At 49.1% G+C, this 20,761-nt stretch overlaps 1 protein-coding gene and 1 long non-coding RNA gene across 3 annotated transcripts; both read right to left on the bottom strand.

Moving 5' to 3' along the window:
- Positions 1-203: 203 nt before the first annotated feature.
- Positions 204-20,761, bottom strand: LOC123640186. 2 transcript variants are annotated; one of them, XR_006735898.1, is made up of 4 exons: positions 20,537-20,761; positions 8,377-8,576; positions 7,214-7,921; positions 204-568 (listed from the first exon to the last, which is right to left on the bottom strand). It is a non-coding gene; the product is annotated as an uncharacterized LOC123640186 (long non-coding RNA). The 2 variants fall into 2 exon arrangements; XR_006735897.1 differs by lacking the exon at positions 7,214-7,921.
- On the bottom strand, positions 1,878-5,304 carry TMEM121B (transmembrane protein 121B). The gene has a single exon (XM_045554641.1). It carries the CDS (start codon positions 5,302-5,304, stop codon positions 3,580-3,582), a length of 1,725 nt encoding a protein of 574 aa, XP_045410597.1. The 3' UTR covers positions 1,878-3,579.

The raw sequence follows: 20,761 nt of genomic DNA, 5'->3' as shown, positions 1-20,761 counted from the left end.
CTCCCATCAGCCCTAGGCCACAGCCTCACTCCCCGGACAGCGCACCCACTGCCTTGGAGCAAAAGGGCGAGGTGTGCCCACAGTGTTAACACAAACCTGTAAAATGGTGACAAATGTCACAGTGACATTTAAGAATTTAGTAAAGAAACCAGGACAGAAAAGATCTTAAAACAAACCACACAGGAAGCTTGTCACAAGTCTCAAGTTTTTTATTTTCAGAAGAGAGTCTGGTTTTATTTTTAAAAAGAGAAGGAAAAAAAAAACTGTGATAAATGCTAGTGAGGTGCCACTTCCCTCCTTCCAGGCTCTGACCGACAGCTAGCTCTCTTCCACAGAACCCACGGACTCAGCCAGGGCTTGTTAGAACAGGATGGTCTGCAGAGAGGGTGTGCTCAGAGCGAGGAGGCCCTGGCGAGCCGAAAGGCAAGGAGCTGGCAGACTGAGGTTCTGCACCCAGGCTCTTTGTGAACCGTGCCCGCAGTCGCTCTGGCCTCAGGATACAGGGCACCATCTTGGTTATCAGATGCATGGCGAACATTCCAGCCTTGCCCCCTGTGCTATAGATGCCCTAGAAAGTAAGGCATAGGAAGCTTTAGGGGTCGTCTCTTGTTATGAGCGGGGCAAGGGGAGTGAGTACAAGGACTCAAGAAAAACACACCAGAAGGAAGAGACCGACCCCTGAGCACAAAGTGCTTGCACCAAATGTGTAAAGGAAGATGCCCAGGGGTGAGCTGGGGGCCATCAGACAGGGCCTGAGCAGGCCTGGCCTCTGCTACAATTGGCCCAGTTGCCATCAGTCTCTTGATGTGCCCAGGGAAGTGGCAGCTCATTGGAACTTATCACAGCCTCCCACCGAAAACCCAACAGCACTCAGAGATTTCACAGTCAGGGAGACCCAGCAGGGAGATAGATGGCTGTCTAAACAGTAGACACAGGGTGGGTCAGGGGCCAGCCAGGGGTGGGCATGGCTCAGACACAGTGTCCCTTCACAGTCACTGAAATTAGGTAGCAGAGAAACAGCAAAGCTGGAGAGAGGACATGGGAACAGAGGGAGCAGCTATTGACACCCATCCGGGGCCTGGGCCCCAGAGCCATGACGACAGCCAAGGGGAGGGGAGAGGAGGCGGAAAAACCCGGTTAGTTGTGGAATCCAGTCAGCTGTGGGCAAGCAGGTTGAGTGCCTTGAGTGTAAACATTTTCCCCTCATTCCGCTTGGAGAACAAGAGGGACCTCGGGGGATCTCTGGTCAAGCTTTCAGCCCCTCTACATCTGCGTGGGCATCCCCTGCCCATGAGCCCCCACCAGATGGAAGGCCCCTTGAGGGAGGGGCCCTTGGCCTGGGAACTGAGCCAGTGGTCAGTGACTTGGCACTTGTGGTTCCCCCCTCTGGCCGGGGTTCTAGGGAAGGCCAGAGAGTAGAGCTGGGGCAGGCCCTGCACCCTGCCCCAGCCAAGTGCCCACAGCCCTCGCTCCTGCTTTCCCGGCCGAGGCTCCACACGGCCCTGCAGAAGCAGGGAATGTTCTGCAAGTGCATTCTGGCTGGCTCCTCTCCTAGCCACCTGCACAGGGAGCATTTTGACTAGAGCTTTCAAGAGCCATAAATCCAAAGAATGCTAGAGCTGGAAGGCAACTCAGTCATTCATCCCACTTCTAATTTTTAAATGTGAGAAAACTGAGGCCCAGAAAGTAAAAATGATAAGTCATTCAAGGCTAGTAAGTGGCTGGGTGCGGTGGCTCATGCCTGTAATCCTAGCACTCTGGGAGGCTGAGGCAGGAGGATTGCTTGAGCTCAGGAGTTTGAGACCAGCCTGAGCAAGCGCGAGACCCCGGCTCTACTAAAAATAGAAAGATTAGTCGGGTGTGGTGTCATTTGCCTGTATTCCCAGCTACTCAAGAAGCTGAGGCAGGAGGATGGCTTGCCCAGGAGTTGGAGGTTGCAGTGAGCTGTGATGCCACCACTGCACACGACCTGGGGCCATGGGGCGATGGAATGAAAGACTGTGTTTCAAAAAAAAAAAAAAAAAAAAAAGCTAGTGAGTGACAGAGTTGGAACTAGCTAGAATCCACACCTTCCAGTCCCTTGTCCAGGGTTTATTGCACCACATGAAACCTCCCAAGCATATGAAGGGAGAAGGGGGCAAAAAAACTCTTAGCGTTTCACCTCCACCCACTCCTACTAAGGCTGAAGGAGAGTGAGTGTTTCCTGGCCTTGCTCCCTGCAGTCCCCCTGCACCCTTAGCTCCCTAAAAATACTTATCCTGCCTCAGAGATGCCAAGAGTGATGTCCCACATCAAGACAGTAAGGATGCAACCCCTGGGTGTCTCCTGTCAGCACCCTCTACAGGGCGAACACTGGGGGAGGGATCGCTGGGGAAGGTCCCACTGGCTGACTGGCTCACTAGTGAGAACCTTAGCCAGAGCAGAGGAGGAAGGTCACCACCACCCTTTCTGACCTACACCAGGCTTCCTAGAGGAAGGACATTGGAAATTGGGCTTCCTACTCCCCTGGGCCTATGGGAAGCCCAACTTCACGTCCATCTGGGAACGCCATCAAACCTGTTGCTCTGAGCCAAGATCTGGCCGAACCAGCACCAAACCATGGGAAGGACAAGCGTTCTGGGTGCAGAGGAAGAACAGAAGGCAGGCAAGCCAATGGCTAATACTCCAGAGACCCTGTAAGAACACTGGTACCAAACCCAGCTGGCTCCAGTGCCATGTTGAATGCAACTGCTGAGTATTTTGTCTTTATTTTTTGCAAGCGGCATCAGTGCATGATGCAACAAAAGTTGAAAGCATGGAGGTAGAAATGCTCACTCACCCAAGAAAGGGTGCAGTTTGGTCCTTAGAGAATGGGCCCTCCTCCCCCCAGCTGAGAGAGAGGGGCAGGATGGAGAAAGCTCCTGGGTGAGCTTCTCCCATGGGCCCCGCTTTTCCTGGGAATTCATGGTCACAACTTCAGGCAGAAAAGAGGGGGGTGGTGGTAAGTAGGGGGGGGATGGCCTCCTCAGCTCTCCTACCCATTGCGAGGGGCCACAGGGTAGACACAAGAAAACAACACTGCACACTCACAGAGACATACACTTCGCATCTACCACCCTGGATAAATCCAATAGACACATCGGCGGAAGAGTGGATTCTGGGTCAATTTCAAGGCATGGGACAATGGCCTCTAACCACAGCCTGAATGAGGCCAGCACTTCCCGGCAAGGCAGCAGGCCCAAGGCCCAGCACCCCTGCCCAAGCACCCTCTTTCCTCCATTCTTCCCCCCAATGGGTGGGAATTAGGGTGGAGGGGGAAAAAGCAAGAAGCAGAGGTTCCAGCCCTTTGGAGGCTGGGGCTGGGGCAGGGTATGGAGAAGGGAGAGCAGGGTGAGTGGACCGACCTCCCTCACCATGAATTCTGATCTCCCTCCAAGCTGCCATCACCCGAGGAGCGCAGAAGGACACATGGGCCCTCAGCCCTATTGACAGTGACCTCTTCTAAACAGAGCCTGATCAAATCTGGGTGAGAGAGGTCGAAGGACAAGGACGCTGGGGACTCCCAACCCCAAAGCAAGGCCCCCCCTGCTCTTCGCCCCCTCAATTCTGGGAGGCCACCGCCAGAGTGTTGACGTAGCCGTGGGCACCCCCCTCGTTCTCCGAGATGCAGTGGCCCAGCTGGGAGCCTCCCTGAGGTGGAGGCGGAGGTGGCGGCGGGGCAGAGGCCGGGGCGCCGTAGCCCGCTCTGGCCCGACTAGGGGAGGCCCGGGCGCCCCGGTCCCAGCAGCCCTCCAGGGCCTCCAGGCCGCGGCAGCCGAGGAAGAAGAGGTTCTTGAGCATGAAGACGGAGAGGGGCTGCTGGTAGCTCACCACCAGGAGGCAGCGCAGGGCCAGCAAGGGCACGTCCACCAGGCAGCCGCCCAGCAGGCGCAGGAGGCGGCTGCAGCTGCCGGGCCCCGAGGCCTGGCCCCAGGACGAGGCGTTGAGCTCGTAGAGCCAGAGCACCGGCGACGCGAGCGTGAGGAAGTAGACGGCGATGAGCAGGTAGCGCAGGTGCGCGGGCAGCGGCACGCGGCCTTCCAGCGTCAGCTCCACCAGGGTGAAGCTGTCGAGCAGGTCCAGACACGTGCCCAGGAAGCAGCCGGCGGCGCGGTGCCGCTGGGGCTGCAGCAGCAGGGGGCCGGCAGAGCCCGGCGGGGCGCCCGCCTCGCTGATGGCCCGCACCAGGCTGTAGAGCAGGGGCACCGACAGCGCCATGGTGAGGCGGAAGCCGGTGGTGCCGAAGGGCGCGCGCAGCTCGATGAGGTCCAGGATGGACGTGCCCAGGATAAGCACCACCTTGGGCGTGAAGGCGATGGAGTAGATGAGCCAGGCCAGGTAGGCGAAGGCGAACTCGCCGGCTGTCCCGGCCGCCGCCAGGCTGCCCCCCGCGCCGCCCGCGCCCCCGCGGCCGCCGCGCGCCTTGGCTCCGGCGGGGCCCGCCGAGGCCGCGGGCAGGTGCAGGGGCGGCGCGGCGTGGTGGTGGTGCTGGTGGTGGCTGTGGGAGCCGCCCCGACGGCCCCGGCTGTTCTTGGCGAAGAAGATGGCCCAGCCCACCACCACCACCAGGTCGGTGGCGATCCAGGAGCACCAGTACAGGTCGGTGACGGCGATGAGGTACAGGTCCAGCAGGCCGCCCTGCGCCAGCAGCAGCACCACGGACAGCGCCTGGTAGCCCCAGCGGCACCCCGGGCTGGGGGCGCAGCAACGGCGCCGACCCCTGCGGCCCGGCCGGGCCGGGCGGCGGCAGCAGCAGCAGCACGAGCAGCAGGAGGCGCCGCTGCCCGCGCCAGGGCCGCTCGCGCCCCCGGCCGAGCGGCCCCCCGGCCCCCCGACGGCCCCGGCCGCAGCGCCCCCGCCGAAATCCCCGGCGGTCATGCTGCAGGAGGAGGTGGGCGTGGAGGAGGAGGAGGAGGTGGCGGCCGAGGAGGAGAAGGCGGCGGGCGCGGGGTCGGCGGCTGGGGCGCTCCCCTGACCCGGGGGCCCCGGGAGCGCGGCGGCGGCGGCGGCGGCCGGCACCAGCGGCTTGCTGATGCTGATGCTCTCGTCGTCGTCCTCTCGCTCCGCGCCCGTGCTGCTGCTCGCCGAGCCGCCGCCGCCCCCGCCGCGCCTGCCGCCGCCTCCCGCCCGGCTGGTGCTGGTGCTGGTGCTGCTGTCGCCCGAGCCTCTCCGGCCGCGGGAGGAGCCCCCCCGGAGGAAGAGGGGCTGCAGCCGGGCGGCGGCGGGGCGCGGAGGGAAGGAGCCGGACGACGAGACGCAGCGAGGGTTGCGGAGCGCTGGGCGCATTGTCCTCCGAGGGCCCCGGGGGCTGCCCAGCTGCTGCTCCCCGCCAACCCCGGGCTGGCGCGGCGCCGAGGGGAGCCGGGGCCGGCCGCCGCCGCCGCCTCCCCAGCGGGGGGACTCGTACCCGGGTCGGGCGGCAGCGAGATCCGGACTGGAGCCACTGGACTGGGCGAGCCGAGCCCCGGCGGCCGGGCGCGGGGGGCGGCGGAGGCGCGGAGCGGGCGGCGCCGGCGGGCGGGCGCGTGGGGGCGAGCCCAGCCGGCAGGAAAGGGAGGCTGGCGGCGGGGAAACCAGGACTGGATTCGAGGGGGAGAGGAGGGGGCGAGCCCAGAAAAGGGGAAAGCCTGGCTCGCTGGATCAGCAGGAAGGAAAGGCGGACTCGGTGCTCCGGCGTCAGAGTCGGGGTGGGGCGCCCCGTGGGCCCCGAGAATGAGCAGGGAGGGGCAGGCAGCCTCCAGAAGGAGGAGGGACGCCGGGAGGATCCCCCGCGGCGCCCGGGGTGCCTAAGCACTCGCTCCGTAGTCCCACCGGCTGCCCCGCTGCAGCATTAGTGACCGAAGGCCACGGCCTCGGTGTAGACCATGCCTCCAACCACCGGCCTCAGGCGACAGGGCTGCTGCCCCTGGTGGGCACAGTTTCTGTCGCAGGCAGCAGGGCAGCTTCCTACCCCCGCACTCGTCCAGGGCCCTAAGGCACTTAAAATCTAACAGAGTCAGGCCATACTGAAACGAAGGACCAGAACAGCAGCCCAGACATAGCCCTACAAGGGTTCATGAGCCACTCTCAGGGAGGCTCCAGTTTCTAGTGGACGGAGAAGCTCCCTGAAAAGAACTCCTTGGGTACCGGGACCGCACAAGTGGCCCCAGGCAAGTGGAGCTTCGGGTATTCTCAAAGGTTTTCAAAGCAGGAATTGAAAAACTGCCAATAATAGAAAGATGTATCTAGCAGAGAGGAAAATAAAGGGACATTTAGAGGTATGGGCACCTTGCTAAAATCCAAGGCTCAAAGGGGATGATGGAGACAGTTACAGCCTGCCACAGTAGACAGAAGCACTGTCCCATGGATGGCGGCAGCAGCCCTGCATTGACAAGTTCAGGAGCTCACCCATGACTGGGACTGGCTTTCTGTGCAGCAACTCAGGAAGGCAGAAGGTAGAAGTGAAGTATTTAGGGGCTTAAGGGTAGAAGGAAATGACTAAAGCAGTCGGGGCTCAAAAGAAATCTGAGGCTCACATACAACACAGGCCGTTCCCAGCCCCACCAAGCAAGGTGGAACCTTGCCCGCCCCTTCCTCCTTCTCCACATCCTTCAGGCTGTGAGTCTGCTGCCCCGATTTCATTACCGTTAAAGCTTCTGCTACTGCTGGCCTCATCTGCCCAGAGACCACCACACAGCGTGAGGGAGGGAGCTGTAGTGGACCCACGGTGGTTAGTTGCCCAGGCCTTGCCCCTAAATGTGCCTCTTGAATGAGGGTCAGTTGCAGCCAAACCTGCCCTCTCCAGCCTCTTGGAGGTCAGTCTGCATAGCCAATTCATGGTAGGTGTGGCACTTAGGACTCACACGTGCACCATTTCCTCCTCCCCCAGCACACACCACCTTTGGAAAGTTGTGTCCAATCGTCATGCAAGGCAGAGCAGGTGCAGCAGTGAGAGCAGGAGCTCTGGGGCTGGCAGTCCCAGCCCTGCCACTTCACAGCTTTGTGACCTCAGCCTGGGTATTTCACCTCTCTGAGCCTCGGACTATTGATCTGTGTAAAGGGACTGACACCTACCTTAACATTGTGTTAAGAGAGATCATGTGTGTAAAGGGCTTAGTCCGGAGCCTGGCTCAGGTTAGATACTCAGTTAAAGGCAGCTGGTGTTATCATAATTCCACTTTGCTCATGTCCTAACCTCCCAGGAACATTCACTCACAGCATGGGCCACCAGTGACTGTTTTCAGGGCTGGATTCCTTCCTGAGGCCATGTTCAGAGTTCTTCCCCACAGCTTTGCACTTTGCTGAGTGCCCGGGAGCAAAGCTGCCATGGCTAGGAGCACTGGTTCTTGGAGCTGGTCTTCCCAGGCCTCATGGTGCGAGAGAGTCAGCTGTGCCAGCTGGTGCCAAGGGCCCCCCACAGGGGGCAAGGAGGAGAATAAACCGCTTAGTGGATGCAGCTTCCACTCATGTGTGAGCAACACAGCAGGTCCGGCAGCTGTCAGGGCTGAGTCAGTCCAGGTAAAAAACTGGACTGGGGAGCTGCCAACTGCTAATCGGGGTGATTACAGCCAGGCTCCCAGCCCCGCCAGGGGACACTCCAGCCAGCAGCTCACATGGAAACCCAAGCCTCCTGCTCAAGTTATGAAGCAGCTGATGGAGCAGAAGCAGCTGAAGAAGGCAGAGAACTGCAGTCCCGGGATGCTGCAGAGCCTGTCCCCAACCCAACGCCCGCCGTGGCCACCCACACATGCCGCTGTCATTCACCTGCCAGGCCGTGCCTCCTCTCACAGGTGCCTTCGTGAACACAGATTTCCTCCCCCGTTACTTGAATTTTAACAGTCCTTTGAAGTTATTCTTTGCATTTCTGACTTAGATGAACTTTCTGTAAGGCATTCTTTAGTCCAGTTTCTTCAGGCCTGAGACTCTGAATCACATTCCACAGAGGACCAGGAGGAGAAGTTAGGGTGCAGAACAGAGTAAGTGTGGGTGGGATCTCCTCTTTACATCGGTTGTTTCAGTCTTCTGTGCCCGCCCGTGCACACATACACACACACACGCACACACACACACACTTTGCTTCAGCCTGGGAAGGGCTTGTCAAAGACATGACACAGATGTGACAAGGATGAGAAGAAGGAAGACAAAAAGACTTTCTCATCTAGAAAGTGGGTACAAACATCCCACATCTCATCTAGAAAATGAAGGAAACAGCGGCTGAGCACTCGTAGCACCTAGGGTCTGTGCTGGACGCCTTGCACACAACACCTGGAAACGAGAGCCCGAGAGGTGGAGCAGCACACTCCACAGCACAGGGCCAGGTAAGGGCAGGTAGGGCCAGATCCAGACTCTGTGTCCAGCTGGGTGCTGTCATCAACTTACCAATTCTCCTCTCACAGCCCAGGACGGCAGAGCCACAGGGAGACAGGGACAAACCAAACAGGTTTCAATCCAAAAAATATTTCCGTGAGCACCTGTTGAGTGCTGGGCACTGGATGAGGCTCCTGCGGCCACTTAACATGCTTGTCCTCCTGGAACTGGAAGGCCAGTGCCCTCTGCCTTCCTGAGGCAGTAGTGATGGGCTAGGAGGGAGGAGAAATGCCCCAGTCAGCTCGGCCAGAAAGGGAGGCTCAGAGGGGCAGGCCCACCCTTTCCTAGTACAGATCACAGACCCCCCCTTTTTTTTTTTTTTGGAGACAAGAGTCTCGCTCTGTTGCCCAGGCTAGAGTGCCATGGCATCAGCCTAGCTCACAGCAACCTCAAACTCCTGGGCTCAAGCGATCCTTCTGCCTCAACCTCCCAAGTAGCTGGGACTATAGGCATGTGCCACCATGCCCGGCTAATTTTTTCTATATATATTTTTTTAGTTGTCCAGCTAATTTCTTTCTATTTTTAGTAGAGACGGGGTGTTGCTCTTGCTCAGGCTGGTCTTGGACTCCTGACCTCGAGCGATCCTTCCTCTTGCCTTGGCCTCCCAGAGTGCTAGGACCACAGGCGTGAGCCACCGTGCCCAGCCCACAGAATTTTTCTTCACTGATCCATGCTCTGTTCACTCTCACCGCCCTCTTTTACCTTCAGAGTGAGAATACAGAAAAGGAACTGTCAGAGGGGTGTGGGAGCCCACAGATGCGCCCTGCATGAACATAAGACAGGAAGAGACACAAGCAGGATCCTCTGGTTCTCAACTGCACAATCACCAAACACTGACTCTCATGACTGAAGCAGGATGAGTCTGCAAGGCTTAGCAATTAGAAGCTGGAAGCCTCAAAACTACCTTGCGAGCTCTCTGAAGACAGACACTACACCCACGCCCAGTCACAGCTCCTTGATAACTGGAGCCAGGCTGTGTGGCTGCAGCTGCCCCAGGGATGCCTCATGGTGACGCCACCACCCTCTGGGATAAAGGGGAAGTCCCAGCATCAGTGTCTCATGTGTCAGTCCCTGACCTAGGGACTAGGGTTCCAGAGATTTTTTAAAAGTAAGTTCTTTCCTGGGAGGGAGATAGACATATAAGCGATAAAGCTCAATGAAGTATTATGAACATTATGACCAACTTCTACAACAGGGCATAGGAGAAGGTCCACAAAGCCTTCACAGGGGATGGGACATGAGAGCTGGTTTGAGGGATAAGCAGATGGTGGTTAGCAGAGAGGAGGTGGAGCTAGCTCAGGAGAGCATTCCAAGAACCAGATGAATGAAGGATCTACAGCAGGAAGTAGCAAGGCCCCATCAAGGAATTAGAAATATTTGGCACTGCTTGAATATGAAGTACAAGGAGAATATGCAACGCAAAATAAGGCTGAGGAAAGAGGCAGGGGCTAGGTTACAGTGGACCTCATCTGCCAGGCTGACCTTGGGCTGCATTCTGAGGGAATAGGGAACTCTCGAAAGCAAAAATATAACACAAACAGATTTGCATGTTGGAAAAATTGCTTTGTAGTGGAAATGATGGGTTGGAGGGAATGGAAAATGGAGGCACAGAGACTATGTTCTAGTTCTGGCAATACTATGAACTAAATAATATAAAAACGCCCCTGCTTACCAAAAAACACTAAATAAAATATAACATCCTTTTAAATGCACAGCTAATCTCCCAAAAGAGTAAGGGAAGTTCTTGGGGCCATAAGTGAAGAGGGAACTAAAACCCAGAATGGTGAGTGAAATAAGTGATCCTGTAAGTGCCTTTGGATATGTAGTCCGTCTCAGTAACCCACACTGTCTAATACAGTGGGGACTGCCACATGCGGATGCCTAATTTAAATTTATATAAATTAGTGTCAATTTAAATTAATTGATTTTTTTTTCTTTTTTTTTTTTTGAGACAGAGTCTCACTCTCTTGTCCGGGCTAGAGTGCCATGGCATCAGCGTAGCTCACAGCAACCTCAAACTCCTGGGCTCAAGCAATCCAACTGTCTCAGCCTCCCGAGTAGCTGGGACTACAGGCATGCGCCACCATGCCCGGCTAATTTTTCTGTATGTATTTTTTAGCTGTCCATATAATTTCTTTCTATTTTTAGTAGAGACGGGGTCTCGCTCTTGCTCAGGCTGGTCTCGAACTCCTGAGCTCAAACAATCCGCCTGCCTCGGCCTCTCAGAGTGCTAGGATTATAGGCGTGTGCCACCATGCCCGGCCTAAATTAATTAAAATTTAACATTCAATTCCTAAGTCTCACTAGCCACATCTCAAGGACTCAATACCTCATGTTACTGATGGCCACCATATTAGACAATATAGATATACATTTCCATCATTGTGGCAAGATCATCTAGACAATACTGATGAGAACTTGGATAATAGCCAAAAGAGACAGGAGACATGGCATTAGACCCAACTAGGCAAGAAAACTGAGCTGAGATTCCTGGATAAAACTATGCCCTCAATGAAAGGGTAGACTAGAAAAACAATTCTACTACCAAAACAGGGAGACCACATGGAAATGAATGAGCACTGGCCTAGGCTTAAAGTGAAACAAAAATCTTTCCTGGGAATTCATAACCATGGGCCTATACCATAAATATATTTGGGATTTGAATAATGCCATGCTGAGAAAGTAACATAATTATTGGTCACAGCCTGGTAATAACCATGAGTCACCTAGTAAAAGCAAATATAAATCAGTTCTGGAAGGATACACCTTCAATCCAGATCTTATAGGATTCCCATAGATCAAACACCAGAAAAAGTGAGCTCACAATCCCAAATTACAAACCACACAAGGAAATAACCCAGCATGACTGAAAATCAGCAGATGAGACACACAAGATTAGACCTCTAAGAACTTCGGATGATAAAGGTTGTAATACCAATATGTTTACCATGCTTAAGAACATAAAAGAATAAAATTATATGAAAAAGAATAGTATAGGCCGGGTGCAATGGCTCACGCCTGTAATCCTAGCCCTCTGGGAGGCCGAGGCGGGTGGATCGCTTGAGGTCAGGAGTTTGAGACCAGCCTGAGCAAGACCCCGTCTCTATTAAAAAAAATAGAAAGAAATTATCTGGCCAACTAAAAATATATATAGAAAAAAATTAGCTGGGCATGGTGGCGCATGCCTGTAGTCCCAGCTACTCGGGAGGCTGAGGCAGTAGGATCACTTAAGCCCAGGAGTTTGAGGTTGCTGTGAGCTAGGCTGACGCCACGGCACTCACTCTAGCCCAGGCAACAAAGTGAGACTCTGCCTCAAAAAAAAAAAAAAAGAATAGTATAGAAAAAGAAAATAATAAGGCAGGGTGAGGTACTTCCAGAATGGCAGGATATGGATCTCTGTGAATTTCTGGCCCAGGGAAATCACCATAACTGGTGAAAACTATAAAAACAACCATTTGAAGTTTCTGAAAATTGTTCTAGGGCGTATAGCAAATAGGAAAACATTTATTCAAGAAAATCAGTGAAATCTCAGTGAGAACAGCAACAGTCTGTGCCATTTGAACTACAACCTGCTCCCTCCACACCCCCAGCTCAATGTGACAGAAGCTCTACTCTTATGTGGACAAGAAGAAAGGGCTCCCTCTTCCCACTAGCTCCCAGTCTAGGACAACAGTTTCTCCCCATGAGGGGATGGCTGCCAACACTTCTCATTCCCCACCCCTGAGCTTTGTGTTACAGAAACTCTGTTCCAAGCAAGCACAGCTGAAAGGTCTGAGGCTCCCTATCTCTACCCAGCCCCCACCTGTAGAGTGGAAGCTCTAACCCAGATACGGCAGGCCAAAAGTATTAGGCCAAATCACCTTGTCCCAGCTCACTTATAGGGCAGAGGTTCCATGCAGGGAGAAGCAAGCTGTAAAAACCAAATGCTACCATCCCCTCCTCCCATTCCCTTTCCACTCACCGATAAGGCATATTGCTCTAAGAGAAGTGGGCCACTGTATACAGCTCCAGAGCAATAGCACAGTTTCTGCCCATGAGTAGAAGCAGGTGTAGAAATAGAGCCCTGTAGCTCAACCTTAGGAGAGTGGCTTTATTTGGAACACAGTATGCGGAAATTAAAAGCCTAAGGGTACTGCTGGAGATCTTGGTAGTGAGTAGTTTAGAGGAGGCTGGTAGCTCCATGATGGCAACAAGTGAAAGAGAGACAAGCCAGAAGTTTAACAGAGAGAACCTGGGAAAGAGACAGCTAAAAAGAGCCCTCTTGGGGTCAGAGCAAGCCTCAAAGACTGGTCTCAAGAACCTTCCCTACAAAGGGACCCACCAACTTTATTGGATCAGATATGATCAATTTATGCCTCTAAGGCATTGTCAAAAGTAACAGAGTAATCAGCTAGCAATTAGTGGAGACTAACAGCTGGATGTAAGACAAGTAAAGGCAGGCCAGCCAGAAGCTCAACAGGTAGATCAGGGTAGGAGACAGTCAAAGAGAACCCAGCTAACACCACAGTCATCCCAGGCAGGAGGGAGACTGTGTGCATGTCCAGGCATCATCTTCTGAGGCGTGACATCAGAGGCTTCATACTGCAGGGGAAATACACTTCACGGAGCTCTTTTGGCCAAGTCACTAAGAAAGTAAACACCAATAACAAAAATTCTAGGGGAATGGGGGTAAAGGCTAGGGATCATTATCACTTTCTAGAGTTGTTATCTTAAATGTGCAACTTTCAACAAAAAATTATGAGACATACAAAGAAATGGGAAAGTGTGACCCATATACAAGGAAACAATACAAAGGCAACAGTAACTGCCTTTGCAGGGCCCAGATGTTAGACTTAGTAGACATCTGGACTTTGAAGACAGACTTCAAAGCAGCTATTATAAATATGTTCAAAGAAGTAAAGGAAACCGTGCTTAAAGAATTAAAGGAAAGTATGACAATGTCTCATCAGATAAAGAATGTCAATAAAGAAATAGAAATTATGATAATAAAAAGAAGAACCAAATGGAAATCCTAGAGTTGAAAAGTATAATACCCAAAATGAAAAATTCATTAGAGAGACTCAACAATTGATTTGAGCTAGCAAAACCATCAGCAAACTCAAAGAAACACTGATAGAGACTAAGCACTCTGAAGAACAGAGAGAATAAAGAACGTAGGAAAACATGAACAGAGCTTCAAAGAAATATGGGACACCATTAACTGCATCACCATATGCACAATGGGAGTATCTGGAGTAGAGAAGAGAAATAAAGGAACAGAAAAAAATTCAAAGAAATAATGTCTGAAAAATTCCCAAATTAAATGAAAATGTTAATGTACACATCCAAGAAGCTCAACAAACTCCAAGTAGAATAAACACAAAGATCATGCCCAGAAACATCATAGTCAAAATGTTGAAAGCTAAAGACAAAGAAAAAAATCTTTAAAGCAGCCAGAGAAAAATGGCATCATATACAAGGGGACCCCAATAAGATTAACAGTTAATTTTTCAGAAAGAGTAGAGGCCGGAATTCAGTGGGAGATATATTCAAAGTGCTGAAAGAAAAAAGTAAACAAGAATCTTATATCCACCAAAACTGTCTTTCAAAAATGAAGGTGAAATACATTTCTAGATAAACAAAACCTGAGAGAACTCATTGTTAGCAGATTCGCCTTATAAGAAATATTATACTGAAAGAAGTTCTTCAGGCTGAAAGCAAGTGGCACAAGATAGTACTCCAAATTCACACAAAAAAGCAAAGAGTTCCAGTAAAGATAATTACATAGGTATCTTAAAAGACAGTGTAATTGCATATTTCTTCTCCTTTCTTCTCTTAGTTTATTTAAAAATCAATTGCATATAACAATGTTATAATTGTATTGTTGGGCTTTTAACATATAGAAATGTATTATATTTGACAATAACAGCATGAAGAAGGCAGGTGAGAGCAAAGCTGTATTAAGGCAAGGAAATGACACCAGATGGTAACTCAATTCGCAAAAATAAATGAAAAGAACCAGAAATGGTGTAAAAAAGATATAGACATAGATAGATAGTTTTAATGTTATGCATATATTATATATAAGATATCACAAAAAAGTGAAAAAGGAAATAGAGCTATATAGAAAGAAGTTTCTATATCTCACTGTAATTAAGTTGGTATAAATCTGAAGTAGATTCTGATAAGCTAGTGTGTATAAGCCCTGAAGCAACCACTAAGAAAATAACTCCAAATGTAGTTTTAAAAAATCATTAAACCAACCTGAGCAAGAGCGAGACCCCGTCTCTACTAAAAATAGAAAGAAATTATATGGACATCTAAAAATATATATAGAAAAAATTAGCCGGGCATGGTGGTGCATGCCTGTAGTCCCAGCTACTCGGGAGGCTGAGGCAGCAGGATTGCTTGAGCCCAGGAGTTTGAGGTTGCTGTGAGCTAGGCTGATGCCACGGCACTCTAGCCCAGGCAACAAAGTGAGACTCTGTCTCAAAAAAAAAAAAAAAATCATTAAAGGAATTTTAAAATTTTACACTATGAAAAATCACCTAACACAAGAAAGAAAAAGATCAAAAAAAGAACTTCAGTCCCACCTGAGATGCCTCCCCCCAAAAAAACAAAAAAAATCCTTCAGATTTCAAATATATAGTAGTCTCCCCTTATCCATAGGGGATACATTCCACGACCCCCAGTAGATGACTGAAACTGCAGATAGTACCAAGCCCTATATACATATATGTATACACATACTATGTTTTTTCCTATACATACATACCTATGATACAATTTCATTTATAAATCAGGCACCATAAGAGATTAACAACAATAATAAAATAGAACAATTATGACAATATACTGTGATGAAAATTAAATGAATGTGGTCTCTCTCTCTCTCTCAAAATATCTTAATATTTTTGGATGATACTTTACTGTGAGTAACTGAAACTATGTAAATTGAAACTGCAAATAAGAGGGGACTACTGTATAGTCACTGAAAAAATTTAATGGATGGGTTAAACAGTAAGTTAGACACAACTGAAGTGAGTTAGTAAATTTAATAATATATCTGAAGACATTCTCTAGAATGCAGTACAGAGAGCTAGTGATTGAAAATATATAAAAGAGAGACAAAAGACATGAAAGATAGATTGGGAAGAGCCAAAATATTTCTAATAGAAGCCCCAGAAGGAGAAAATAAAAATAATGAGAGAAAGACAATAAAGAAATTTGAGCTGAGCATTTTCCAAACTTGGGGAAAGAACTCCGATCCACAGATTTAGGAATCACAATGAATCCTAAACAGGATGAATAAAAATGAACATGCTCCTAGATGTTTTGAAGTGAAACTACAGAACACCTAAACAAGAAAAAGATCTTAAGAGAAACCACAAACTGAAAAACAAATTACTTACAATGAACAATTAACTTGACAGCAGACTTCTCAGAAATAACAGAAGTCAGAATGCAACGAACAGTAGAAATAAAACTGAAGAGTCAGCGATCATGATAAACGTCCTAGTAAATGACAGACTAATCAGACTGGATTTCTTTAAACGTCCAGCTATATGCTTTTACACAAAAAAATCTCTAAGACAAAAAAATTTAAAGGCTGAAGAAAAAATATATAAATATAATTTAATACATTTATATAAATAAATCAGGCAAATACTAACTAAAAGAAAGTGGGTATAGCTATATTAATATTGGAAAAAGTAAACCGTATGCCCAAGAATATTCTTAGGGACAAAGAATTCCACCATATAATGATAAAAGAGACATTACAGCACAATAGTGAAGGGCACACACTCTAGAATCAGGCTACCTGGTGCAAATCCTGACTCCACCACCTAGAAGCTGAGTGGGCAAGTTTACTCAGTCTCACTTTCCTTGATTCTCCCCTTGCTAATCTGGAGACAATAATGGTGCCTACTTCATAGAGTTAAATGAATTAATATATAGAAAATGTACAGCACAAAGTGCTGCTATAAAAGGACCAAGTTCCAAAAAGACATGGTAATTCTGAATTTGTATGTACTCAATAAAGTAGCCTCAAAATATATAACACAAAAATGGATAATATTTATGAGACATTGGCAAATAACCTAATTATAATGGGAGATAGAAACATCTCTCAGTAATCGATAGATCAAACAGATAAAAACATTGGTACAGATATATACACGTAAACCACATCATTAACAAACTTGTTCTAAATTTAGAACTCTGCACCCCAAAATCTAGAAACTATGCATTGTTTATAAATATATGTGCAACATTTACAAAACCTGACCATGTATGTACAGACGGTATCCCCTGACCTCACAGCAACTAGATTATAACACATTAACAAAAAGATAATCAACCACTCCCTGTATATTTGGAAATTTAAAAACATACTTCCAAATAATGTATCTGAAAATTAGAAAATATTTAGAACTAAATGGTGAAAATGTTACCTCTCAAAATGGATGGATACAGCCAAAGCAGAAGAGGAAAATTTATAGCCTTAAAGAGAACAGAGATAATGTAATGAAAACCCAAAGAAAAAAAATATTAAAGAACAGAAATAATAGACTCTAAACTTTTTTTTTTTTTTTTTGAGACAGAGGCTTACTTTGTCACCCAGCTGGAATACAATCTCAAATTCCTGGGCTCAAGTGATCCTCCTGCATCAGCCTCCCGAGTAGCTGGGACTACAGGCACGAGCCACCATGCCTGGCTAATTTTTTCTATTTTTGGTAGAGACAGGGTCTCACTCTTGCTCAGGATGGTCTTAAACTATTGAGCTCAAGCGGTACTCCCACCTTGGTCTCCGAGAGTGCTAGGATCACAGGCGTGAGCCACTGCAGGGGCCAAAACCTAACATTTAAATACAGAACTATCTGGCATGATTTATTAAAAATAAAAGAGAAAATGCATCAACAAGCATTCAGAATGCAAAAGGAGACCTCACTACAGAAACAATACAGTTTTTAATAATAAAATAGTATAAACAATGTTATACAAATATATTCAAAAACTTACACAAAATGGAAAATTCCCAAGAAAACTGTGACTTTTCTAAACTGTCAAAGTAGAAAAATCTGAATATACATTTAATTATTAAAGAAATAAAATCAGTAATTAAAAGTATCCTCCCCTAAAATTTACTGGGTCCAGATGGTTTTGTGTGTTCCACCAATAGTCAAGGAACTGAGAATCCCAGCTTTAGCTGTTCCAGAAAATAGAAAAAGATGGACTGGGTTGACATTTATTTTATGAGGGTAGTATAATCAATATCAAAAACAGTAAAGAAAAATGGTTTTTTTTATTAGTTTTTTTTCTCCTTTTAATGATGCAGGATGATAAAGAAAAATGTTTTAAAAATATAGGCTGCTATTATATTTATATTTATGTCCCCCTAAAATTTATATGTTGAAACCTAATCCCCAGTGTACTGGTATTTGGAGGTAGGGCCTTTGAGAAGTGCTATTAGATCAAAGGGAGGGGCCCTCATAAATATGATTTGTGCCCTTATAAAAAAGACTCCAGAGAGAGCCTTTGTCCCTTCCACCATGTGAGGACATGGCAAAGAAGATGGCCGTCTATGAACCCAATTCAGAACTCAGCTGAATTATGTTTGTGTTCTAGTGTTTTATGGAAGGTAGAATTTGTGAGCAATGAAATTGGGTATTTGGCTGAGGAAATCTCTAAATAAAAGTGTTAAAAGAGTGGCCTCTTGACTGCTTATGGTAAAATTCAAGAAGAGAGAAATGACTTCAAGATGGAACTGTTAGGCAAACAGGGCAAGACCTTAAAGATCTGGAAAATTATCAGACTATCCATATTGAGAAGAATTAGAAAGCTGTTTGGGGGACAACACTGAGGGTGTGGCCAAGCTCCCTAGATAAGGAGATGAGTAGGGATCAGCCATTCTCCCCAGAAGCCTGGAATTATTTTAGGACACAATGGAAGAATGACCCTGAGGCAATTCAGAGATTGTCAGAGCTGCCACTCTCATCCCCGGGCCCAGAGTGCAAGGACCCAGGTCGAAGGTGGAGAGGGGGCCTCCGGTTCAGGGAGACCAGGAACCTGGAAGATGACCCTCACCAGACACCAAATCTGCCAGTGGCTCAGAAAAATAAATTTCTGTCTTCGTAAGACACCACTCTACGGTATTCTGTTATAACAGCCTGAATGGACTAAGACATAGACCAGTCTCACCTGGGAACACAAAGAGCTCCTAGACAAAACACCAGCTAGTAGCAGCCAGCAACATGCAACATGACCAGTTCAGTTTTATCCCATGAATGCAAGGAAGAGTTAAAGATGAAAACAAAATCTACTAATGGAGTTTATCATATTAACAGCTTAAAGGAGAAAAACACTTAATGATCAACTCAATAAATACAGAAAAACAACATTCAATATCTATTCATGAATTTAAGCAAAAACTTAGCAAAACAGAATTTCTTTACCCTAATAAACAGTAATATGGTAACAGAGACAGACTAGACACTGCCCAATCCCATTTCCTCTTCCTGGGCACAGAGGAAGGCCACATGTCCCATTGCCTTGGTCGCTGCACTGGAACAACGTGCCTAGCCAATGAATGTGGACACAATGATGTACACCACTGCCTGGTTTGCCCATAAGCCCCCCCCCCCACGGCCACCGACTCCCTCTCTCCCACAGAGACTGTGGAAGCCATGTGTGGAAGACAGCATCACCAGATGAAGGCTCCTGGATCCCTGCCTAAGTCACCACTTGAAGGGGAGAGGTCAAGAATAGCCACCTGACCCACATCAGGCTATGAAATGAGCAAGAAATATTTATTTTCTTAAGCTACATTTTCATATGTGCGTGGGTCTGTTCCTGGGTGCTCTGCTTTGTCCATTGGACTCTGTCTCTCCCTCTGCCAGTAGAACACTGCCCCAACTGCTGTAACTTTATAAAAACGTTTGGTAGCTGACAGGGCAAGTGCAGGGCCAAACCAGGGAAGAACTCCTCCAAAACACACAACAGTCATTCGCTGAGTGAATGAATGAAGCCAAAAGAGGAAGTCAGGAAGACCAAAGGAAGAAGCAGACAAGGAGGGAAGAAGGAACACACCCTCCACTCTCAGGAATGCTAAGGCTGCTCTCCTGGGGATATGAAAGCAGAAGGCTCCAGTAAGAGTGGGAGAGGCAGGGAAAGAGTTTCCAGCTGGACCCCTGTTCTCTCTCGCCCCACAAGAAGAGAAAATGACACAAGATTTTGGAACCACAGGCTGGAGGACCCTGGAAGCAAAAGCTGAAGATGTCAGCTGCCCAGCAGTTCACACCCTGAGACAATCTTCCCACTCCAACCTCCAAGGAAGAAGCTGCCAAGAGCCCCAGGCAGAGAAACAGGCGTCCCTGCATGGCCTAACTCAGCAGCACGACTAAGCACTGGGGAAGTGACAGAATGATGTTAAAAAAAAACTATTATAACTGAGATATTTTAAAATTCCACCCTCAAGGCAGCATCCCGTTGCTACGGCAACCCCCGCTCTGCAGGGTGTCCTGATTACCGACACACTCACTGCACCTGCCTCCGGCAGCCGAGAGGAGGCGTCCCCAGGAGCTCGGAAGCTGCTGCCACCAAGGGGAACACGGAGGAAGTGCCCCGTGTTCTGACTCCAAGGTCATTACTTGAGACCCAAGGTGATTACAGATGTTCAATGTGAACACCTGTTGGAAATTTTGCCCCGGGTTAATAATGTCCTATCCAAATGGACTTGCAAAGTCTTTTTTGTTTCTTATTCACTTGGCTCCCATCAAAACACAAAATGGTAACATTTTCATTCAGTTTGGGATTGAACAAATGAAGGCACTGTTTGTTAGTTTTGGTTCCAGGGTTTAGACAAAGCCACTAAGGAACAAGACAGGAATCGGACCAGAGTGGCTGGCCCCGTCTTATACAGATTTGCATGCACTGTGTGGCACTACACCTGCTCTTCTGCACCTGGCCTGGAATAGCTTGTGAGACCTGTAGGAAACCCAAACAAGTGAGAAAGGGGAGCAATGGCCACAGAGCCCAAAGGACAGCCAGCCAAAGGGACAGGGCCAGAGGCAGGCAGGCAGAGGTGCTGCCATTCTGCCATGTCAATGTGCGGTGAGCAGTCCTGACCCTGGGAGGGGTGCTCCCCACGTGGCCACACCGGGCTTGATTTCTCGGCTCCCTCTGGACTCACCTGCCGTTTCATTTGGTGAGGTTGACCTGCTTGGACCACGCAGAGCACACCTGGGCTATATCCACAGCAGCAGCTGCTCCAGGACATGCAGCGATGCTTGGAGGACAGGCAGGGGGCTGGCTGGGGGTGGGAGGATCTCTGGTACAGTGCTTCGGGAGAACTCAACTCAGAGTTAGGAGATGGCCTGTAGGCCCAGCCCCTCCGTTTACTGTGACTTCGGATACA

The sequence above is a fragment of the Lemur catta genome, chromosome 6 (assembly GCF_020740605.2).
Source record: "Lemur catta isolate mLemCat1 chromosome 6, mLemCat1.pri, whole genome shotgun sequence".
Classification (NCBI taxonomy): domain Eukaryota; kingdom Metazoa; phylum Chordata; class Mammalia; order Primates; family Lemuridae; genus Lemur; species Lemur catta.
Note: the sequence above shows the minus strand (reverse complement) of the source record. Positions and strands in the feature narration are given on the sequence as shown.

Coding starts and splice junctions, on each gene's coding strand:
- TMEM121B (XM_045554641.1), bottom strand. CDS start 5,304: ATGCGCCCAGCGCTCCGCAACCCTCGCTGCGTCTCGTCGTCCGGCTCC.